Source organism: Stegodyphus dumicola, chromosome X2, assembly GCF_044657685.1.
Source record: "Stegodyphus dumicola isolate Sdum_Otavi_A_Nest chromosome X2, ASM4465768v1".
Classification (NCBI taxonomy): Eukaryota; Metazoa; Arthropoda; class Arachnida; order Araneae; family Eresidae; genus Stegodyphus; species Stegodyphus dumicola.
Window position 1 is genome coordinate 147,490,161 of NC_140781.1, and position 19,122 is coordinate 147,509,282.

Sequence of the window (19,122 nt, forward strand, 5' to 3'; positions counted from 1 at the left end):
CTCCGTCTTCGAGTGGGAATCCTGGTTTTTTTCTACTCTTTTGTATAACAAATCTTTTATATCTTACACATTTCCTGATAATATTTCGAATATTTTTCCTGGATTTTAGCATCCAAAATTTTTCTAGAAGATTTGTCATTAGAATATGACACCAGCACATTGGAGCTCTAGGTGTTTCTTGTAAATTAGTCTCTGAAAAAGGAGGTGTTTTAACGGTAAAATGATAGCATATTGGAAATTTTCTTCTTGACGTAAGACATTCATTTTGGCTCTGAAAATTCCATTTGGCTCTACAATAGGTCTCAGTGCATGAATAGTGTGGTCTTTATGCCTGTAAACGATTCTTCCTGTATCAATCTATAAAGTGCATATTCAGCTTTTTCAAATTTTTCAACTGAGATATCAGGTTAGGTTTTTCTCTTCATTCTTGAAATAGTGATAAAAATCTGAAAATCCAGGCGATCATTCACATGGTTTTCTTGCAAGAGAAATATTTATAGTACCAATCCAAATCATCTGCATGGTCTAGAAGAGTCAAAATCATTTTTCTTTTTTCATTAAGTTCATCTAGCATTTCTTCTACATGGGGCCACTTGTCTTCTGTAATGCCATGACGGAAACTCCCACCATGCCGGTACGTCGGGAGCATAGCTCCTGGTAAGGCCACTCTAGGCGTGAAGGCTGTTCCAACATGCCCAGCTAAAGCATAGCAGGTGAAGATCCTTCAGGGGATTACTGTCTCGGTGATCGGGTGTCACAATCCTGGAGTCCCAGTGATCTCTCCTCCTTTCTGCCTCCTCTCCTCTTAACTGCAACTTTTCCTGTTTTCCTTTTCCTATGTGGTTTTCCGAGGTTTGGGCTCGTCATAAGAAACTGGAACAGCCTTGTTCCTAGTTCTTTGAGTGGCGAGAAAACTGCCCATGTGTTTGCCATGTGTGGAGACCCATGTTACTGGAAAGGAGGGTTCTGGTAGTTGAGGGGCGAGGTACTGTCCCCAGCACACTGCTTTGGCCTCTGCTTAAGTTAAACGGGAGGCACCTTGTCATCCTCACTAGTGTCAATCGGCTGGTCACTAGTCCTTGTGATCAGTGGCTTGGTGACAAGCTTTCGGGAGTACCTGCTTTTGGGAAAGCCGACTGTGGGACTTCAGATTGCGTATAGATCCAGCTAGCCTTGGCGTAGGAATCTGCGTCCCCTTGTTGGGCTCCATGGTAGGTGGGGCGGTCGGACCCGAATCTTTCTCCATGTAAATATGAATGCTATGATACCTTCCTGCTCCAAAAATGTACCCGATACTCCGGCTGTGACTAAAAGACTAAGAAGCGACATGGAAAGCAGTGCATCAGATGTACTTTGTCCATGTTTCTTAATTATAACCAGCTCTGAAGAATTGAAAAAAAAAAAAAAAAATGTCACCCTTTCTAATAAACAAACATGTTTTGTCTTCTGTAGGAGAACTGAAAAATATTAAGAGACTTCAATCTGGAGACCTTTTGATAGAAACTGTGTCTGGAAAGCAGTCTAATAGTCTTTTGAAACTAACTAAATTAGAACAAGCAAACATTGTAGTTAAGCCACATAGCACTCTAAATTCATCCCGAGGAGTGATCTCTGAAATAGACTTACTGTCATTAACTGAAGAGGAATTTGTTAAAGAGTTGGCATATCAAAACGTGTGTGGTGCTCGTAGGATCAAAATACAGAAAAAAGGTCAACTCATTCCCACTAAACATGTCATACTTACTTTCAAGTCTCCTAACCTGTCTAAAAACATCAAAGCTGGATACCTAAACTGTTCAGTCAGGCTATATATACTAAATCCAATGCGTTGCTTTCAATGTCAGCGCTTTGGACATGGAAAGACCTCTTGTCATGGTAGCCTCACATGCGCTCGATTTTCCATCATAGGCCATGCTAGTGAAGGCTGCTCTGCTGCCCCCTTGTATAAACTGTAAAGGCAAGCAGCACTGATATCTGATCAACACTGGCGTCTTTAACAAGCTCGTCCTTCATGTATCCCACCTTTTGATCTTCGCATTCACTTACTGATTGAAGAATTCAACCTAAATGATCTGCATCCCCAAAACTTTAACCTTTTCAGTATTGCTCCCTGGCAAGAAGTGAATATTCACTTGCGTGACATTTTGAGAGACTTCAGAGAAGCAACAGGTGATGTCCAATCAACAAATTATTCATAGAGCACAGACGCAGACATTCTAACTATGGAGAGATTTCTACTGATGGCTCGAAGAGTCATGATCATGTCGGGGCAGCTTTTGTTTGTGATAAAGAAATAAAGAGTAGTAAACTTCATAATGCTGCGTCTGTCTTTACTGCGGAAACTTTTGCCATTTTGAATTCCTTAATCTTTATCTCTAGGCAAAATAGCAGAAAGTTCATTATCTACTCTGATTCTCTGAGTGCTCTTGACTCAATAAAAACAAATACCAGCCACCCTTTGGTTCTAGAAATTTTAAAGGCACACCTCCAGCTGAGAAATGCAGTTATTATATTGCGTAGTGCAGAGTGCCTCTACATGCTGTCATCAAAGGCAATGAACTCGCCGATATCGCTTCAAAATCTGCTGATATTACCTCAGAAAATGATGTCCCTTTTACAGACATACAGAATTACATTAGAGCAAAGATCTTGTCCAGGTGGCAAGAATTCTGGGAATGCCAAACTCTAAACAAATTAAGACAGGTAAAACCCAATTTGGAGTGCTGGGAGTAGAGAGGGAATCGGAAGGAGGATGTACTACTGACTCGCCTATGAATTGGTCATTGCAGACTGACATATCAGTATCTCTTGAAAGGAGATAATGAGCCTATTTATGGCACTTGCAACATTCCCGTTTTAGTCAATCACATTTTAACCTGCTGTCCTGCTTTTAGTCAGAAACTTGAATTTTATTTTAACTCTACGAATGTTATCTTAACAGATCTCATTGGAAGAAACCCTCGCATCAACCTCATAAAATTTTTAAAAGACATCTCCTTTTACCATCTGATTTAAACTACATTTTATCCTGCTCTACCTGTCGCTAAAGCATTTCTCAGTCATTTCTCCATGCCTTCATCTCATTGGAAGAAACCCCCACATCAACCTCAAGTTTTTTAAAAGACATCCCTTTTTACCATATGATTTGAAGTTATTTCCCTTTTATCCTGATCTACCTGATGCTAGAGTGCCTGGACATTTCAAGTCATTTCATCCATGCCTTCATCAGCATCTCAGGTCCATTTCATCAGTTCACTTGATACAGTGTGTTTTGCATCTTGAATTTTTTTCGCTATTTATAACATAATAACCTTCGAGGTTTTGTGCCATTAAAAACTCAACCAACCTACCATGCCGATTTGTACATTTGCTCAATAGTGCATCCTCTCGATGGGATTTAAACTTCCAGGTACATCTACAGTCTGATATTCCAGCAAGCAGTCATTTTCCTTGCACTCGATTGTGTACAAACATACTCCATGCTTGATCTCTTCTTATCCAAGCCAAAGCTGTAGAAGAAGTACTCCAGAACACTACTGTTTTATGTTAAGTTTCAAGTCCGATAGAACCAATTTTGTGAGCTTGGCATCTCTGTGGCATGAGGAAAGTTCGAGATGTTGCATCGTAAGTTTATTTAACGTCTTAAGGACCAGCATTGGGAGAACGAAGCGCAGTTACGGGACCAGACCCGCTGAAATGGATCGTTGATCACCGGCCAGCTCCTTTCAGCAGATAAGCCTAATATAACCAAAAAAAAAAAATTAGTATCAAATCAGCATTTTGATATTATGACTTCAAGTTTTGAAGTTGTGTATTTAATGTACATGTTTTTAATGTATATTAATATAAAAATATCACATTAATAGAAATAAATTAAAGAGGCAAAATACTAAAATCATAAGTATACACACAGAAATATTATAAACATGAAAAAAAGTGCAAATACGGAATAAAAAAAAAAAAAATTGCAGGTTTCAGATTTTAAATTACGTCCAAAGGGGCTTTTTTTTTAACATTTTGTCGGTTACCTTTATTTATTAAATATCACATTCTTTGCACTTAAACCATAAAATTCAGTTCAAGGGCAATATCGCAAAATAGTTTTAAATTGAGCATATCTTTAGAATTTCCGATACAGAGTCTCACGCGCTGGAGATAAAAATGTTTTTTCGTTGCATTTGCTCGCTTTGAAACCCTTCATTTTTTTAATCAAAAACTCATTAAAATTTAACAAAATATTATATCAATAATAAAACAAATTATAAATTTCAAATTTGGGCTTCCACATGCCCATATTCGCAGTAGGATTAAGTCATTCAAAATTCGATGGCTCTATGTACCGTTGCTTGATCGTAATGCGAAAAATATACATATATTTATGCAGATTTTTCATTGTTTAATTTCTTCAAATATAATGCAGGACTCTAACATTTGGTGGCAACAGTTTGAAAAGTGAAACGGACATTTCTAGTGATTCAACGCAAAATCGTAAAACAAAATCAATAGTCCTTCAGGGACAAAGCCGCTTTGGACTAAAAACTAAACAAGAATTACCTGTAGGTAATTAAATTCCAAATTAAAAACTCTGTTGTGTGTGAAATAATTCAAAACAAGGATCAACACAGTCCTACATTGCATATTTTGCACTCAAAATACGTTGTTTGCTTTCGCTTTTCCTTGGTTTTAGCGCACAAAACACATCTTCTCCTACCTTTATTACCTTTTCCATCAATGTAAAGTTTCGGAAACTGTCTCCCAGTTAGAGGGAAAGATGGAGTGTCCGGTGATTTCGGACAAATTTTTAAGTAAGTTTTCTTAGTCATGGCTAACGGAATGAAACTGAATATAACCCCAACACATGTCCCAAAACTTCTTCAAAAGACACTCAGAAATGTTTCATCCTCAAACCCTGTGTGACATCAGGCTTATATTAGAAAACTTTGTTTCTCTAAATCAAAAACAGTGTCCCCGATGACCAGAAAGTTATCAAGGAAAGACCCCCACTAGAGGGATATCTGTTACTGATCATGTCAATATATACATTATATATAAAGTAAATACATTATATACCGAAATATAATGCCTGTGCCATTAGATATAATGACCATTCAAAGCAATATATATAATGACCTTTTAAATCAAGTAAAAAAAGAAGAAAAGTTGTCTTTTTCCTGAGAAATGCGAGCGAGTAAGAAGCATTACGTGTCGAGAAAGCTGATAGTCTTTCCCCTTCTGTAATAATGTTGTAATGCTACTTTTTAATTAACCAAGAAAGCTTATGTTAAGTTTCAAAATAGAAAAAAAAAAATCCTAATGAAATAAACAAAAATGCCTGTGTCCCTTTAATTAAGAGGTGCACTTATAAAGGGCCGTTATTCCCAATTTTTTTATTTCAATAAATCTATCAAAACGAGAAACACAAAACAAAACTAATGCCAGTACATGAAGGTCAAATTCCGTTTGAATAGCCCGTGTGAAAACAGTTACTGCTGAGCTCTATCTACTGGCTTTTAAAAATTCAAATAAATTGTTAGGTATACGGGACGCTGAGCTGGTAGGAGCAGATTCGTTGCATCGCGTATACGGGACGCTGGGCTGGTAGGAGTAGAATCTTGCGTCACGCATACTTGACGTTGGTCCTGAACGGGTTAATAGGGGTTACTCGGCTTTTCCCACTTACTAAACCATTACACCTTCGATGGTTTCAGTTCTTAAAAATTCGCATGTGCATAAGTTGTTTTATTAGCATCTGAAAAAATGTGGAGAACTAAGGCATCTTCATTTTCATAATCAGTATTTAATAATCAAGGAATTTTAAGTCAGAGATAGCAGAGGTATGGTTCAACCAAGTCCCAAACTGTTCACTTAAATTTAGGGGAAGATCTTTATCTTCTGTCTTCATGTTTCTTGCAAAATTACATTGGGAATTACGGTTATCGGTGCAGTAATGCTGATGGGATGATAAATTTTCCGAGTAACTGATAGAAATTTTCTTTTAGTGATAGGTACCCTTATATTAAATGTTTCTTCGATCTTGCATCTCAAACTATCTTTTTCTTAAATCCGACGTTAATCCTAATACAGGTACAATTTTTGACATATTCTTTATCTTGGTAATCATTTCGATACAGAAGTTTAATCGCCAACATCTTAAATCGAAATGCAAGTGAGTAAGCCAAAATCAACTATGCTTCTTGAAGGAAATTTTCGGGTTCTTCAACATGATTTAACCTAATTAATGAATTGTCAAGGTAAAATGAATCCTTCAAAATATTGGAAGTTTCTACAAACTTTTCTGGTACGGTGGTCAAAAAGGGATTGAGTGTTGCAGCTTGCAGAAAAGGACTTGACACGAGTCCAAAAATCGCTCTGTTATGTCGATAAATCGTAAAAAATCTCTTTGCTATTTTGATGTGACAAAATGTTTTTTCAATGTCGGATGATTCTCCTTTTCGATATTTTCGGAAACGATTTAACATACTTGGAAAATTTCTATCAAATGTGGCCTTTTACTCATTTAGAGAGGGTAAATTCTTAGAACGTGCAGGTGCATCAAAAACGAGTCATATTTTTACTAGACTCTTTTATTACAGATCTGTTTGGTTTCTGCAGTTATCACAGTCAAAAATTGTTAATCCGGACACCCATAATCCGGAATGATCTATAATCTGGACCTCAAAGCTACAAACTTTCTGCGCGTGCGTCAACGCATAATGCATTCACGCATTCACATAGACGTTTACGCATATGCGTAATACGTTTACGCATGTGCGTTTAATGTATAACGGACGGTATAAGCTAAGCTAAAATTATCCATTTCAGTTAATGTTGCAGATTGCGTTGACTGTTAGAGCAATTTTATAAAAGTAAGCTTGAACTTTCGATTATATCAAATAGAATTTCAGATGCTGGAGCTGCCAAAGGATCTACAAAGCGAAGGTATGTTTCGATGTCCATCAAACAAGTGGAATTGCAGCAAAAAATGGATAAAGGCATGTCCTTTGTTTCTCTAACCATTCCGAAATCAATTTCACGCTGCTCTGTGGCGTGCAATGAATTGGAAGTTGATCTGTCAGCACTATCCTTATCTTCAGGGCAGATGTTTTTATTTTATTCAGCTTATAATTCCTTACTAAATGTAGTATTTCATCTTGATGTATTCCGTCTTTGACATGATTTAAATCAAATTCCTCGTCATTATAAATATCACAAGTACACATCAAATAGTTTTCTGGTTGCAATTTTCTAATTTTGACTATGCATAATGTATGCTTTACGCATGCACGCGTTGAAAGAAATGTTTAATAAAGTAAACAAATAAATATTAAGCTTTTTTTTTTTTTTTTTGTAAATTTTGATACCCTTTAGATCATAATTGCTCTTTATTTCATAAATTACGATTTCATATTTTTAATTTTATAATTTCTGCATGCCATCTTACCAGATTTAAACTGATGTTCTATAATCCTTAAATATCGATAATCTGGAATTGCCGAAGTCCCGACGAGTCCGGATTAAAGACTTTTGACTGTACTTCAATAAGTTCATTTGCTTCAACAATGGTCAACATAAATTTAACTTGTTTAAAAAATAATTTTTCTGAATGGCAGATTCGAAACTGTTTCAGAATGTAAGACAGTTATTTATATCTCTCTAGATTTTCATTTTAAAGTTAATTTAGTTGCTTTAATTCGAACAGCCTCACTGCATTTTGTTTTGATTGTATTTACTACATTGGGTATTCGTTACAATTAAAACTGAGTTTCTCTTTGACTCGTTGATTAGAGATGCGAAAATTGCATTTTAATGACCTTTCAACTATATTTTTCCAATTTGTTGAATTCTGCATCAAATTCTTTAAACAAAAAATCTAATTATGTGTCAATAATTTTAAAGCTATTTGAAACTTTTCTTTAGTACTGTGAAAGTTTTTTCCAAATCGTAAAATTTCAGGTGAATTTCCGAAAGTTGCAATTCCAAATCTTAAGTGATTTTGTTACTGTTGTTCGGAGAGCCACAGCCTTTTTTTAAACTTTTCCTTCAGACATGTTAAAAAATTTGAGCTAATTTTGGGATGTAAATAAAAGAAAATTTGATTTTTCAGAAAGTACAGTAGGTGAATTAAACAAATTTAAAATACTGATTCACAATAAGCACTTCTGTTATTCTTCGTATTGGTTTTATCTGCAGCTATCAAAATTATTTTGATCAATATGACACATAACAAACTAATGGGGGAATGTTCTGTTGCAATGGCTTAGTTTTAATTTTTATTGCTTCTTTAATTTTAAGGCTGCTGTTAATGATGATAGGTGTCGTTTTTGTTATAGATGTTGCGTACACCTGATATATCTCTTACTTTAAAATTATTTCCATGTTTTTTTATTGATTTCCAGACATTTGATATTGGTGTTAATTGCGGACTTTTTTTTTATATTGATGCATTATCTATGGTATTAAAGTAATAGGAATGACATTCCAGTTATGTGCATGCATCTTTTGTATGGCCAAAATAATGTCTTAGTTCAGGGATTCCTGAGGTTTTTAAATATTGCACCATGTAAATTTAGAAAGGGGAAAAAAAAAAAAAAAAAAAAGCATATGGCAATGGTTCTACCAAAAGATGTGCCTTTTTTACATTTTAAACATTCATTAGTATCTCTTGTGGTACATATACTGTAACTTGAGGAATTCAGTGTTAGTTTATACAGTCTTACCAGTTAAAGCAAATCTTAAGTGATTATTAACTAAATTAAAAATGCTGATCCTGTTTCTGTATATAATTTTTGTATCTCAAGTACAATAGTCTTTCATTCAGTTTCTCAAGAGATATTTTTTCAAGGATATTTAATCTCCTCTTGGGAGAATGAACTTTCATAAAGTAATATTTGTTCTTTGTATGTGAAGAATCCAATGCAAGCAGAATTTCAAATTTCATTTTAAAAACTAAGTTTGTAGAGTAGTTATGGTTTTTGATGCAGAGACGTGAAGAGTGTTCAGTGCCTCGCTGGGAGTCGAACCCTGGACATCTCAAGTATGTATCCAGTTACACCCTGACCCTACCTGCGGCCGAGCGGTAAAGTCGCTGAACACTGGTAATTCGGTCCGAGGTTCGAATCCCGCGAACGGGCTGGCTGCATGGGTGTTTTCGTGGTTTTCCCATTGTGTAACGTGTATATGAGCCAGTTTTCCTTAGAAAGTCCTCCACGAAGGCATCCTTCCCCTTAGGCAGATAGCCCTAGTGTGCTTTGCCATAATTAAATACACCACCAACATTTACGTCAAGAAAGCATTCAGAATGGAGGGAGAAAATACCTTATAAGTTGTTTAATAGAAGTGTAGGTTATCTGATAGCTATTAGTCTGTATACAATCTCTAGTATTTCTATGCAAGTATTTCCTAGTATAAATTAACCCTCTGAGCGTTACAGGATTTTAGATCCGCCGTGAAGAGCGGTATTTAAACAGCATTTGTTAATTCAGTTTGCACAGTTACTTATTTTAGTCTGTATTTTCACAAACTTACATTCAATAAGATGATATTTGCATTATTAAAGAAAGTAAGAAAACAAAATATCTTATATTATTAGCTAATATATGCCGAGTAGCAAAACTTCTGATGACCGGATAAAGCCAGTCATAATGCTGACAGGTTTAATATATAAGAATAGTGATATATATTAAGAAAGTAAACAAATAATATTACTCATTAATCCTATTTTAGCCAAAAAAATTCAGTAATTATGTATTTACTGCATTCTAATTACTGCTTACTTTCCAATTGCAATTTAATGGAAGGTAAGTACTATTATAAGATATCAACAATTTTTTAAGTATTTATCAATGGCTAAATAAACGTATAGCTTCGATGTTATAGCGAAAAACATTAAAATAGTTAAGATAAATTAATTTTTTGATTTATCTGCTTTTACTGAATAAATATGGCAATACACAGCTTCTGGTGTGAAATATGAAGTTTTGTGTTTTGAGCATTCACCAACTAATAATATTTGCTGTAAATGGGTAACTGCAGTTAATAGAGAGATTGTTTTCATTATGTGCTTTTTTGGGACGATGATTTTTTTTTTCCAAGGTGAGGGGATCAGAAAGATTTTATTTGCTAATGAAAAAGATCGGTCGTCGTTACTAACACTCTGAAGTTGTTACTTTGTTATGGTTTAATTGTAATTAGCTTAGGATGTTATTAAAATGAGACTGTTGACCCAGTGTTCAGTTTGCTTATTGATTCTGTGTTAATCATACACAAATGATGAATCGTCAAATACTTAATTGTTGTAAATACCGATATTTATGATGTTGACATATCGTCTAAGTGCTGTTATGCCAGTATTTATATGAACACTCAATATTTTGAATACAGTACAAAGTCTGAAATCCTTATGTCTATTATTCGGAATGATCTAAAATCCGAACCTCAAAACCACCGATAAAGTTTTTCTTGTAGGCTTAACGCATGCGCATTCGATTCCCCCCCCCACTGCACATAATAAACCCGATTCTTAATTTCCCTTTGACACTAAATAAAATACCTTGTTATTGAAGAAACAATTGTTTTAGCATAAATTTGTACGATCAGTAATTTGTCTTTGTTGCTGCGTATCTGCTTGGCATACATCTCAAACCAAAACATTCCATATAGATACATCGTTGATCTGATGCCAACTTAGCGAATCATTATTTATTATAATTTCCTTTCATCACCACATGCTTATCAACACATGACAACTTTAGTAATGACTCATGTAGTACAAAGTCCGAAATCCGGACTCGTCGGGACTTTGGCGATTCCGGATATTAGATCATCAATTTAAATCTGGTAAGATAGCGTGCAGAAATTATACAGTTAAAAATATGAAATCATAATTTATGAAATAAAGAACAATTATGATCTAAAGGATACCAAAATTTACAAAAAAAGGCTTAATATTTGTTTACTTTATTAAACATTTCTTTCAGTATAAGTTGTTTAGGTTGCTTCCACAAAAAAATTCAAAAAGTTCCTTTTTTTTTTTTTTTTTTTCTTATATCATATACAGTTGACTTTCCAATGCCATACTCCTTTCATAATTTCGAGATGGATATGCCTTTATTCATTTTTTGCAGCAATTCCACTTTTTGTGTAATAGACATTGAAACAGGGTTTCGCATTGTAGATCCTTTGGCAGCTCCATAATTGGAATTTCTTTTCGACATAATCGAAAGCTCAAGCTTAGTTTTGATAAAATTGCCATAATAATAACAGTCTGCAAAAAAATAATAAGCTGTATCAAATTAGAAGATTAGGTAGCATCGCAGTGTGCTACATTAACTGAAATGCCTTAGAATCAGTCAAGATAATTTTAGCTAAGTTTAATAGCATCCGTTATACATTATTGGCTGTGTGTCGCAAGCTTGGTGACGAAAGCCAAGTTCTTTTGCTAAAATTTGCCTTGCTCCTATTGTATACTGAGTTAAGCCTGAATTTTATTAGTTTAGCTATTTGCTATACCTACATTTATTTCTTGCACATGCTTTAAAACTAATCTGAGTCCTGAATAAATAAATTCCCACATATACTTAAGGCTTTATTTAAGTGAATAAACATCTTAAGGCTCTATCTAGCTGAATAAATAAACTGCACGTATACTTAAGGCTAGATACCACCTGGTGCAGTATCTACAGGTCTTAAATTCTGCTACAAAGTGCTTTCCTAAGTTCTAAATTTTCAGTGCGCCTGAACTTTTGATCCCAGTACTTTCCCTAAATCATAAAAAACTTCACATCCCTTAATTTTGTCGCTCGGTGCTTCCCCAAATTCCAAAAATTTCGTCTTCCATGAATTTTGCGGTTTGGTGCCGACATATTCTGCCGCTGCTTCTGGGTTTATGTTGAATAACATATCATATTAATTCAAATAGAACTAAATGTAATATTTTGGCCTATGAGTTTCACTAACAAAATGAAAAGAAATTTTTGTTGAATTTTTCCTCGTCAACATTTCTTAGAGCATTTAAAAATCTATAATCATCGCCAAGCGTAATGATAGCATAAAAGGTTGTCATACTTTTGTCATTCAATTCCTAATATAAAAAATAGTTTAGACATTGCTGCATGAGTTATTACTGAAGCTGTCATGTATTGATAAATATGCGGTGATGAAAGCAAAATATAATAAATAATGACTCGCCAGGTCGGCATCAGGAATATAAAATAGGTGAATATTTCAGTTTGAGATGTATGCCATGCAGATACTCGGCTACGGAGCCAAACTATTAATCTCACAAATTTGTGCTTACATGATTGTTTTTCCATAATGAGGTATTTTATTTAGTGTGTAAGTGAAATTAAGAATCGGAATTTTTAAGTTAAAAATCTTTACATGTTTTATTATGAAGGGAAAAATCAAATGTGCATGCGTAAAGCATACTAAAAAAATATCTGTGGCTTTGAGGTCCGGATAATGGGCGTCCGGATTTCGGACTTAGTACTGTAATTGAATAACAAAGGGTTATGGTAACCTATTATGTTGATATTAGGCTTGGCGATTAATACATACTTAACTCTTTGACGCGCGCGATATTATTTTTATAATTTTTTTAACTAAACACTCTAGAAATTGAAAATTATTATCCTAGAGACATATAATATATGAATTTAAAAAAAAATCTACGCTTGCCTTTTGTTTTGTGGGTGGTGGTTACACTGAAACCACTGCTCATTTAGGACTTTGAAATTTGCCTAGCAGGGAAAAAACTTACCTTTCTCCGTGCGCATTTCCAATAAATGGCGAAATTTACGAATTTTAAAAAAAAATGCACGTAGGAATTGCATAATATATATATTTTTACATTATTTTACAAAGTAAATCGTCAGAAAAAATTAAAAAATAAACATTTCTGTAATTTTTCTATAACAGTGAAAGTACCTACATAATAAGGAAGTTTAGCTACATAGATTAAAAAATCATCAGTAAAATAAGGATAAAAAACTTTTTTTTTTTTTTTTTTTTTAAATTTTAAAGAACAGCTATTTTTGTGACATTGTTCAAAGCATGTTTCGTCTTTTTGGTGCATGCATAGATCCATATTGCACATTTCGCACATGTATCTTCTTCTATGAGGTTTCTTGCTTGTGCTACAAAATGTACACTGATTGGATCTAAATTTCACTGGTATATGTCGAGAGTTATTTAGTTTCTTTTCATCTGGCACGTGAAATTTGTCGTTTTTTTATGTTAATGGGGTGGGGACTTGGTCTTTTTGGCTTTGGTACGGATCATTCGTTTCCCACTTATACAGTCAAAAGTCGTTAATTTGGACACCCATAATCCGGAATGATCTATAATCTGGACCTCAAAGCTAAAAACTTTCTGCACATGCACCGCGTCGGCACATGCGCACAGGCATTTTACGCGTGCGCGTAAGACCTTGACTACTGCGCATGTGCGTGTGCGCAAGTGCAGAATAAGTTTTTGCCTGCGCGTTTAATGTATAACGGACTGTGTAAGCTAAAATTATCTAATTATCTATTTCAGTTAATGTTAATGATTGCGTTGTTCCTTAATCTTCGAATTGGATCCCGCTTATTATTTTTTGCAGACTGTAAGAGCAATTTTATAAAAGTAAACTTGAACTTTCGATTATGTCAAATAGAATTTCTGATGCCGGAAAAAACGAAAGTATGTTTCGATGTCCAACAAACAAAAAGTGGAATTGCTGCAAAAAATGGATAAAGACATGAAGAATGTGACAGAGGGGTTAGTGAAAACGAAAAAATTTCGATTGACAAGTTAGTCGGTATTCTCGGCACAGCAATTAACGGGACTTGAACAGCGGAACTTTGTAACTGAACAAGAAATTATGTCTTTTTATAGAATTAAAGAGAAAGTATTATCACGTAAAATGAAGCAACTTAAACAACTTACATTGAGATAAATGTTTAATAAAGTAAACAAATAAATATGAAGCTTTTTTTTTTTTTTTTTTTTTGTAAATTTTGATACCCTTTAGATCATAATTGTTCTTTATTTCATAAATTATGGTTTCATATTTTTAATTTTAGAATTTCTGCATGCCATCTTTAGAGATTTAAACTGATGATCTATAATCCGGAATCACCGAAGTCCCAATGAGTCCGGATTAACGACTTTTGACTGTACTTATTTTATCGTATTTCGTCTAAAATATTTTTAATTATAAAACTTTACGCAATTTCTATTTTTAATTGCAGCAAAGTATATTTACATTAAATTTAAACCACAGGAAATAATTTATAAAATCACAATACTAGCTTGGGGAGCAAGTGTGTTGAGGTCAGAGAAAAGTCTCTGGAAAAAGAAAGACCTTTTTTCTGAGCAGGTGCATGTATTGTTTAGTAATAAAATAACTCTGTGGTTTCAAAACCCCTTATCTATATCCAGGTAAAAATAAACATTCCTATTTGAGAAGCAAGCGAACGCCATTGTAAAGAGCAGTGGTTTCAAGGCTCGACCACCGAGCCTCTAGAGGATTGTGAGCATTGTGACACAATGCTCTAGTGGTGCAGTTATCGTGCCCTGAAACCACAAAGCAAATGACATACATATAGAGGGTTTTTTTATATATGCAGTTTAATTATTGCTATTTTTTGTTGTTTATGATAGAAATCTTGATGTGCGATGAATAACTTTTGAAATTTAATGTTGTTTATATTAATAAAATGAAGTTATTTTGTCTCATTGGAAACGAATTTTAAAAGGCATCTGATTTGAAGTACTAAGACCTAAAACATGTATGATTCTGATGTCATTTTGTGTTATTTAGAGGTAAAAGATCAGTAATCAATTGATTTTCACTCAAAAATTTTGGAAGGAAGAGGAGGAAAAATTCGAAAATTGGTGGTTTCAGGGCGCGAGTATCGTGCGCGTCAAAGGGTTAAGTTAAATGAGCTGAAAAATTTCTTTCCATATATATGCTAAGAATAGATTTTGTTGATGATACTTATAAACCCAATTACTTCATTTAGGGCTACTTGAATTAAGAGTAATTGATTTGTTATTCACATAAACCCAGAGCCAGCACCAGAACTCGTAAGGCTGCACCGGGTTGCAGAACTTAGGACCTACAGAGACTGCATTAGGTGGCAAGCTATCTAGCGTCGGCCCTCAATAAGGTTTAAGTATATGTGGGAATTTATTTATTCAGAACTCTGATAAGCATTAAGCATGTGCAAGAAATGGACATAAGCATAATAAGTAGCTAAACTAATATAATACAAGCTTAATTGTCTCAATGCGTGATAGAAGCAAGATAAAATTTAACGAAACAGTTTGTCGTTAATCGCCAAGCTCATGATGCATAGCCAAATATGTATAGTGAATGATAGCTACATTTGATTGTAACCACAAGTTTTAAAGGTTTTTGAATATTACAAAACAAGGGTGAAATTTTACAATTAACGGATTTTGTAAAGAAATGTGGAGAAGCAATAATAAATGAAGATGATATAAAAGAAGTTTTTCATTGTCATGACAATGCTTCTTAATCATAATCAATTAATTAATGGCAAAATCTGTAGTATGGTTCTAGATCCAGAAAATACCCCTACCGATTGTGAAGAAAGTGACAGAGAAGTTAACTGAAAACGAAAAAATTTGATTGACAAGTTAGTCAGAATTCTCAGTGTTTGGCTAGTAGTGGGAGGTCCAGAGTTCCAGTCTTGTAAAAGCCATTGCCATTTTTTGTGTTTCTGCTCCGAAATAAACCTAAGGACTTAATAACTCTTTCCCATAGAAAGAACTCTCAACTTTTATGGGAAAATGGAGATTTTCCATAACTTGCATTTGGCAGTAAGAAAAATACTATTTAGTTTTTAATTACATTTGTCAAAGCGTCATGAAGTTAATTTGTGCTTTCTAACCTCAAGTCATGTGATTTTTCATTTTAACTTGCAAAGATCCTCATTCATAACCTGCATGTTAAATAGCAACCCTTTACTTAACGAATGATCTCTGAATTTAACAAAGTCCAGTAACTTTACAGATTGATAGTTAAATTGGTATTCACATCACTGGCTGACTGATCTTTATGGTAAGCAACAAAATTTCCAGAATTTTGCTAAAATTGGCCTATCTGATGGTATTATTAAAAGGTGGAAAGAGGTACTTTTGGGGGTAAGAGATTTTTGCAACACAGTTGTGAGGGATTTTAGTCAAAAAAAGTGGAATATTTTTGTCTATTCACTACAATTGATATAGAAATGAAATAAAAAAAATAGAAATATGAAATCGTAAATTAAATCCAATTTATTCTGCAAATATAAATTGTACAAATTATGTGCAACATAAATTGTACTGGCAGAAGTAGTTCAAAGTCATATTTTCTTATAACAGTAAAAAAATCTAATAAAAATTAGTATAAAACAAAAATCTCAGCTGAAAACAGAACTGTGTTTTAAATGTATTTATGCATTCGTTTAAAAAAAAAAAGGACCGAACAGGAGAGTAGGTTATAAAATGAGAAAAAAAAATTCCGTTAAAACATAAATGTAGGATAGTACCATATGGACAAGAAATTTTGAGTGTGAAATATGTGCAAAACATTTAAATTTTGAAAAAAAAAGTTGTGCGCTTTTATACAAATGCAATATATTTTGAGTGTAATGTGTATCCAAAAATTATTTTGAATTAAAAAAAAACAGAAGTAAACTTACGGGAGTTAAATATGCACTATTTTGATCCAACAACCTTCTGCTCTGATGGACCATTGAGCCATCAAATGTATAAGAAGTCAGTATAAAACAAGACAGGGACTAAATGTACACTGAAAAAAAAATTCTTATGGCAAACTGAAATGCAGGATCCGTTAGAATTTTATGGAATAATAAATGTAACAGTAGAAACAGGTTAATTAGTCCAGCTGTAGGTAACAAAAAGAATGAAATGAGATCAAATTATCTCTAATTTTCAGTAGCCCCTTAACTCTTTTTAGTATATTTTCCGTTTCCATCCTAAAAATAATAATTGTGTATAATAATTTCTAATTTGTACCATTTCAAAATTAATCTTTCTTGCAGGATTATTAGATAATGCTAATGATGCATCATGCATCTACATACACTACAGCAAATATTAATTTAAAATTTTGCAAACTGAAACTTCAGCAACTAGTCACATAAAAAGTGAAAACCATAACTAAGTGAAAACCATAACTAAATCAGTGAAACCTTCACTTGAAAGGTATATAATCTTTTCTCGCTTCTGTGGCTTTCAAGTGTGCTATCCGCTGCTGCACCTTCTTTCTTCAAATATTTCCAAAAGGTAAAAGTACCAATGTAACTATTAAAGAAGAGACATGAAATTGTGCCAAGTTATATTGCTTCATTAAAAATGTATCAGAAATAGAAATGTTCATGCTACCACAACCGCATCAAGCTTTTAATAGCTATTCTTGTTAATATCTACGTCTTCTTGTGTTCAAATCATCACATGACGTTTAGAGTGGTTATTTGAAGTAGTTATTATTTTTAGGATGGAAAGAGGAAATAACGATCTAAAATGAAAAATAAAGGGGCTACTGTAAATCTAATTGGTATTTTATCTAATAAATATATATTTATCTGTGTCTTTGTGTATTCATTAAGATAGAAATACTTTGATTTATCCATATACTGCTAAGTCGAGGTAATTTTTGCTAAGTAAAGTCTTATGTCATGCTTTTGCTTTTTCATCTTTTTTGTTTTTGTTCTAATTTTTACATTGAAATCAAATCCTGATTACCGATTCCTTTTTTTTACTAGGAGTCGGCGTTCCTCCCGTGTAACAAAACTCCCTACATCAAGTGCTACTGCTGCAGGAGGGGGGACAAGTCGCCAGGCAGTAGTAAGAGCAAGAGCTGGTATGTCTGGTATAGACACTGGTCAAGAAATATCTTCAAATCCATTTACTTCTGAAAGCAGTGCTATTCATGAGGGTGCTGGCAGTACACCAGGTATTGTTTTTAATATTTCTCATTTTTCATTCCATTGTACCTGAAATGTTTGTTAGATATTCATTTCGCAGTATTTTAGGAATTAATCTCGCCTTTTTTATAGCATCTAGTGGTATGAATATTGCTGCAAGCATAGCTGCAATAGGTGATAGTGAATCTGAAGATAGTGAAATGGGACGTTTGCAAGGCATGTTATCATTTAATAATTTTTAATATGTGTGTGCATGGCTGTGAAATGTAATAAATGGTAGCATTAAATATCTGTATTACTAGTATTTTGTTGAAAGTCTAATCAGAATATAAAAAAGCTGTCCTGAAAAGTAAAGCTGTGTATCATAATGGTCAAATATTTTGATGAAGGAGGGGAAAAGAAAGATTTTTACCTAAATGGTAATTTATGTGAAAGGAAATTTCCAAAAATATAAAATTTTCATTTTTAATGCTGCTTTATTTAAATGCAAAGTTGCCAGCTTTCCCGATTTAGGCAGGAGACTTTCGATTTCCGGCAATTCTCCCACAAACCAATTTACAACATATTTTTCCCAACTTATTCTTAAAATTTCTGACTATTTTTATGTAGCTGGACTTACTACTTCATTAGTTGCACCCCCTCTCCCCAGAAAAAAGCGATTTTGGGCATCTGAAATTATTTAATTTTCCTCTAGGATTACATATTAAAAAAACAAAACAAAGTCATTTTATTAGTGAGAAATGATAGTGCTTTTCTTCTTTGTGAATAAAAGCACTTGTGTCCGAAAGAAGCATCGTGTTACAGTTCTCCAATAAGCATCGAACGCCACTGTGTGTCACTTAGCATATATTAGCCAATGAGCACGAAGCAAGATTGAGGCTTTTATTTTATTCATCTTGTCGCTGAGGGGTGTGAATGCATGTAATTGAGATTAGTTTAAGAAATCATCTTCTTTTGTTTCAGTTATGTCTGCGAATAAAGGTAAAATACTCATGTACTTTTCAAAAATAGTACACAGATGACTTTCCTTCTATATTTCCTCAAGGAAATGTAATACATTTATGTTGTGTACCATTTGTCATTTTTCAATTTCACATGATGGAAGGGCCAACGTTCTCAAATATGTGCATACACAAAAACACAAGTACAGCATGAGTTCTATGGGGAAAAAATTAAATTTGTCTGT

At 33.8% G+C, this 19,122-nt stretch overlaps 1 protein-coding gene across 15 annotated transcripts in view; it reads left to right on the top strand.

The window, feature by feature from the left end:
- Positions 1–19,122, top strand: part of LOC118182554 (E3 ubiquitin-protein ligase TRIP12-like) — a 400,228-nt gene that overhangs the window by 278,170 nt on the left and 102,936 nt on the right. For 14 of the 15 annotated variants that reach the window (XM_085809626.1, XM_085809623.1, XM_085809627.1 and 11 more), the window contains 2 exons: positions 17,775–17,965; positions 18,069–18,152. In XM_085809626.1, coding sequence (XP_085665752.1) covers positions 17,775–17,965; positions 18,069–18,152 — 275 coding nt within the window. The remainder of the gene's footprint in view (positions 1–17,774; positions 17,966–18,068; positions 18,153–19,122) is intronic. The other variant, XM_085809633.1, reaches the window with a different exon arrangement.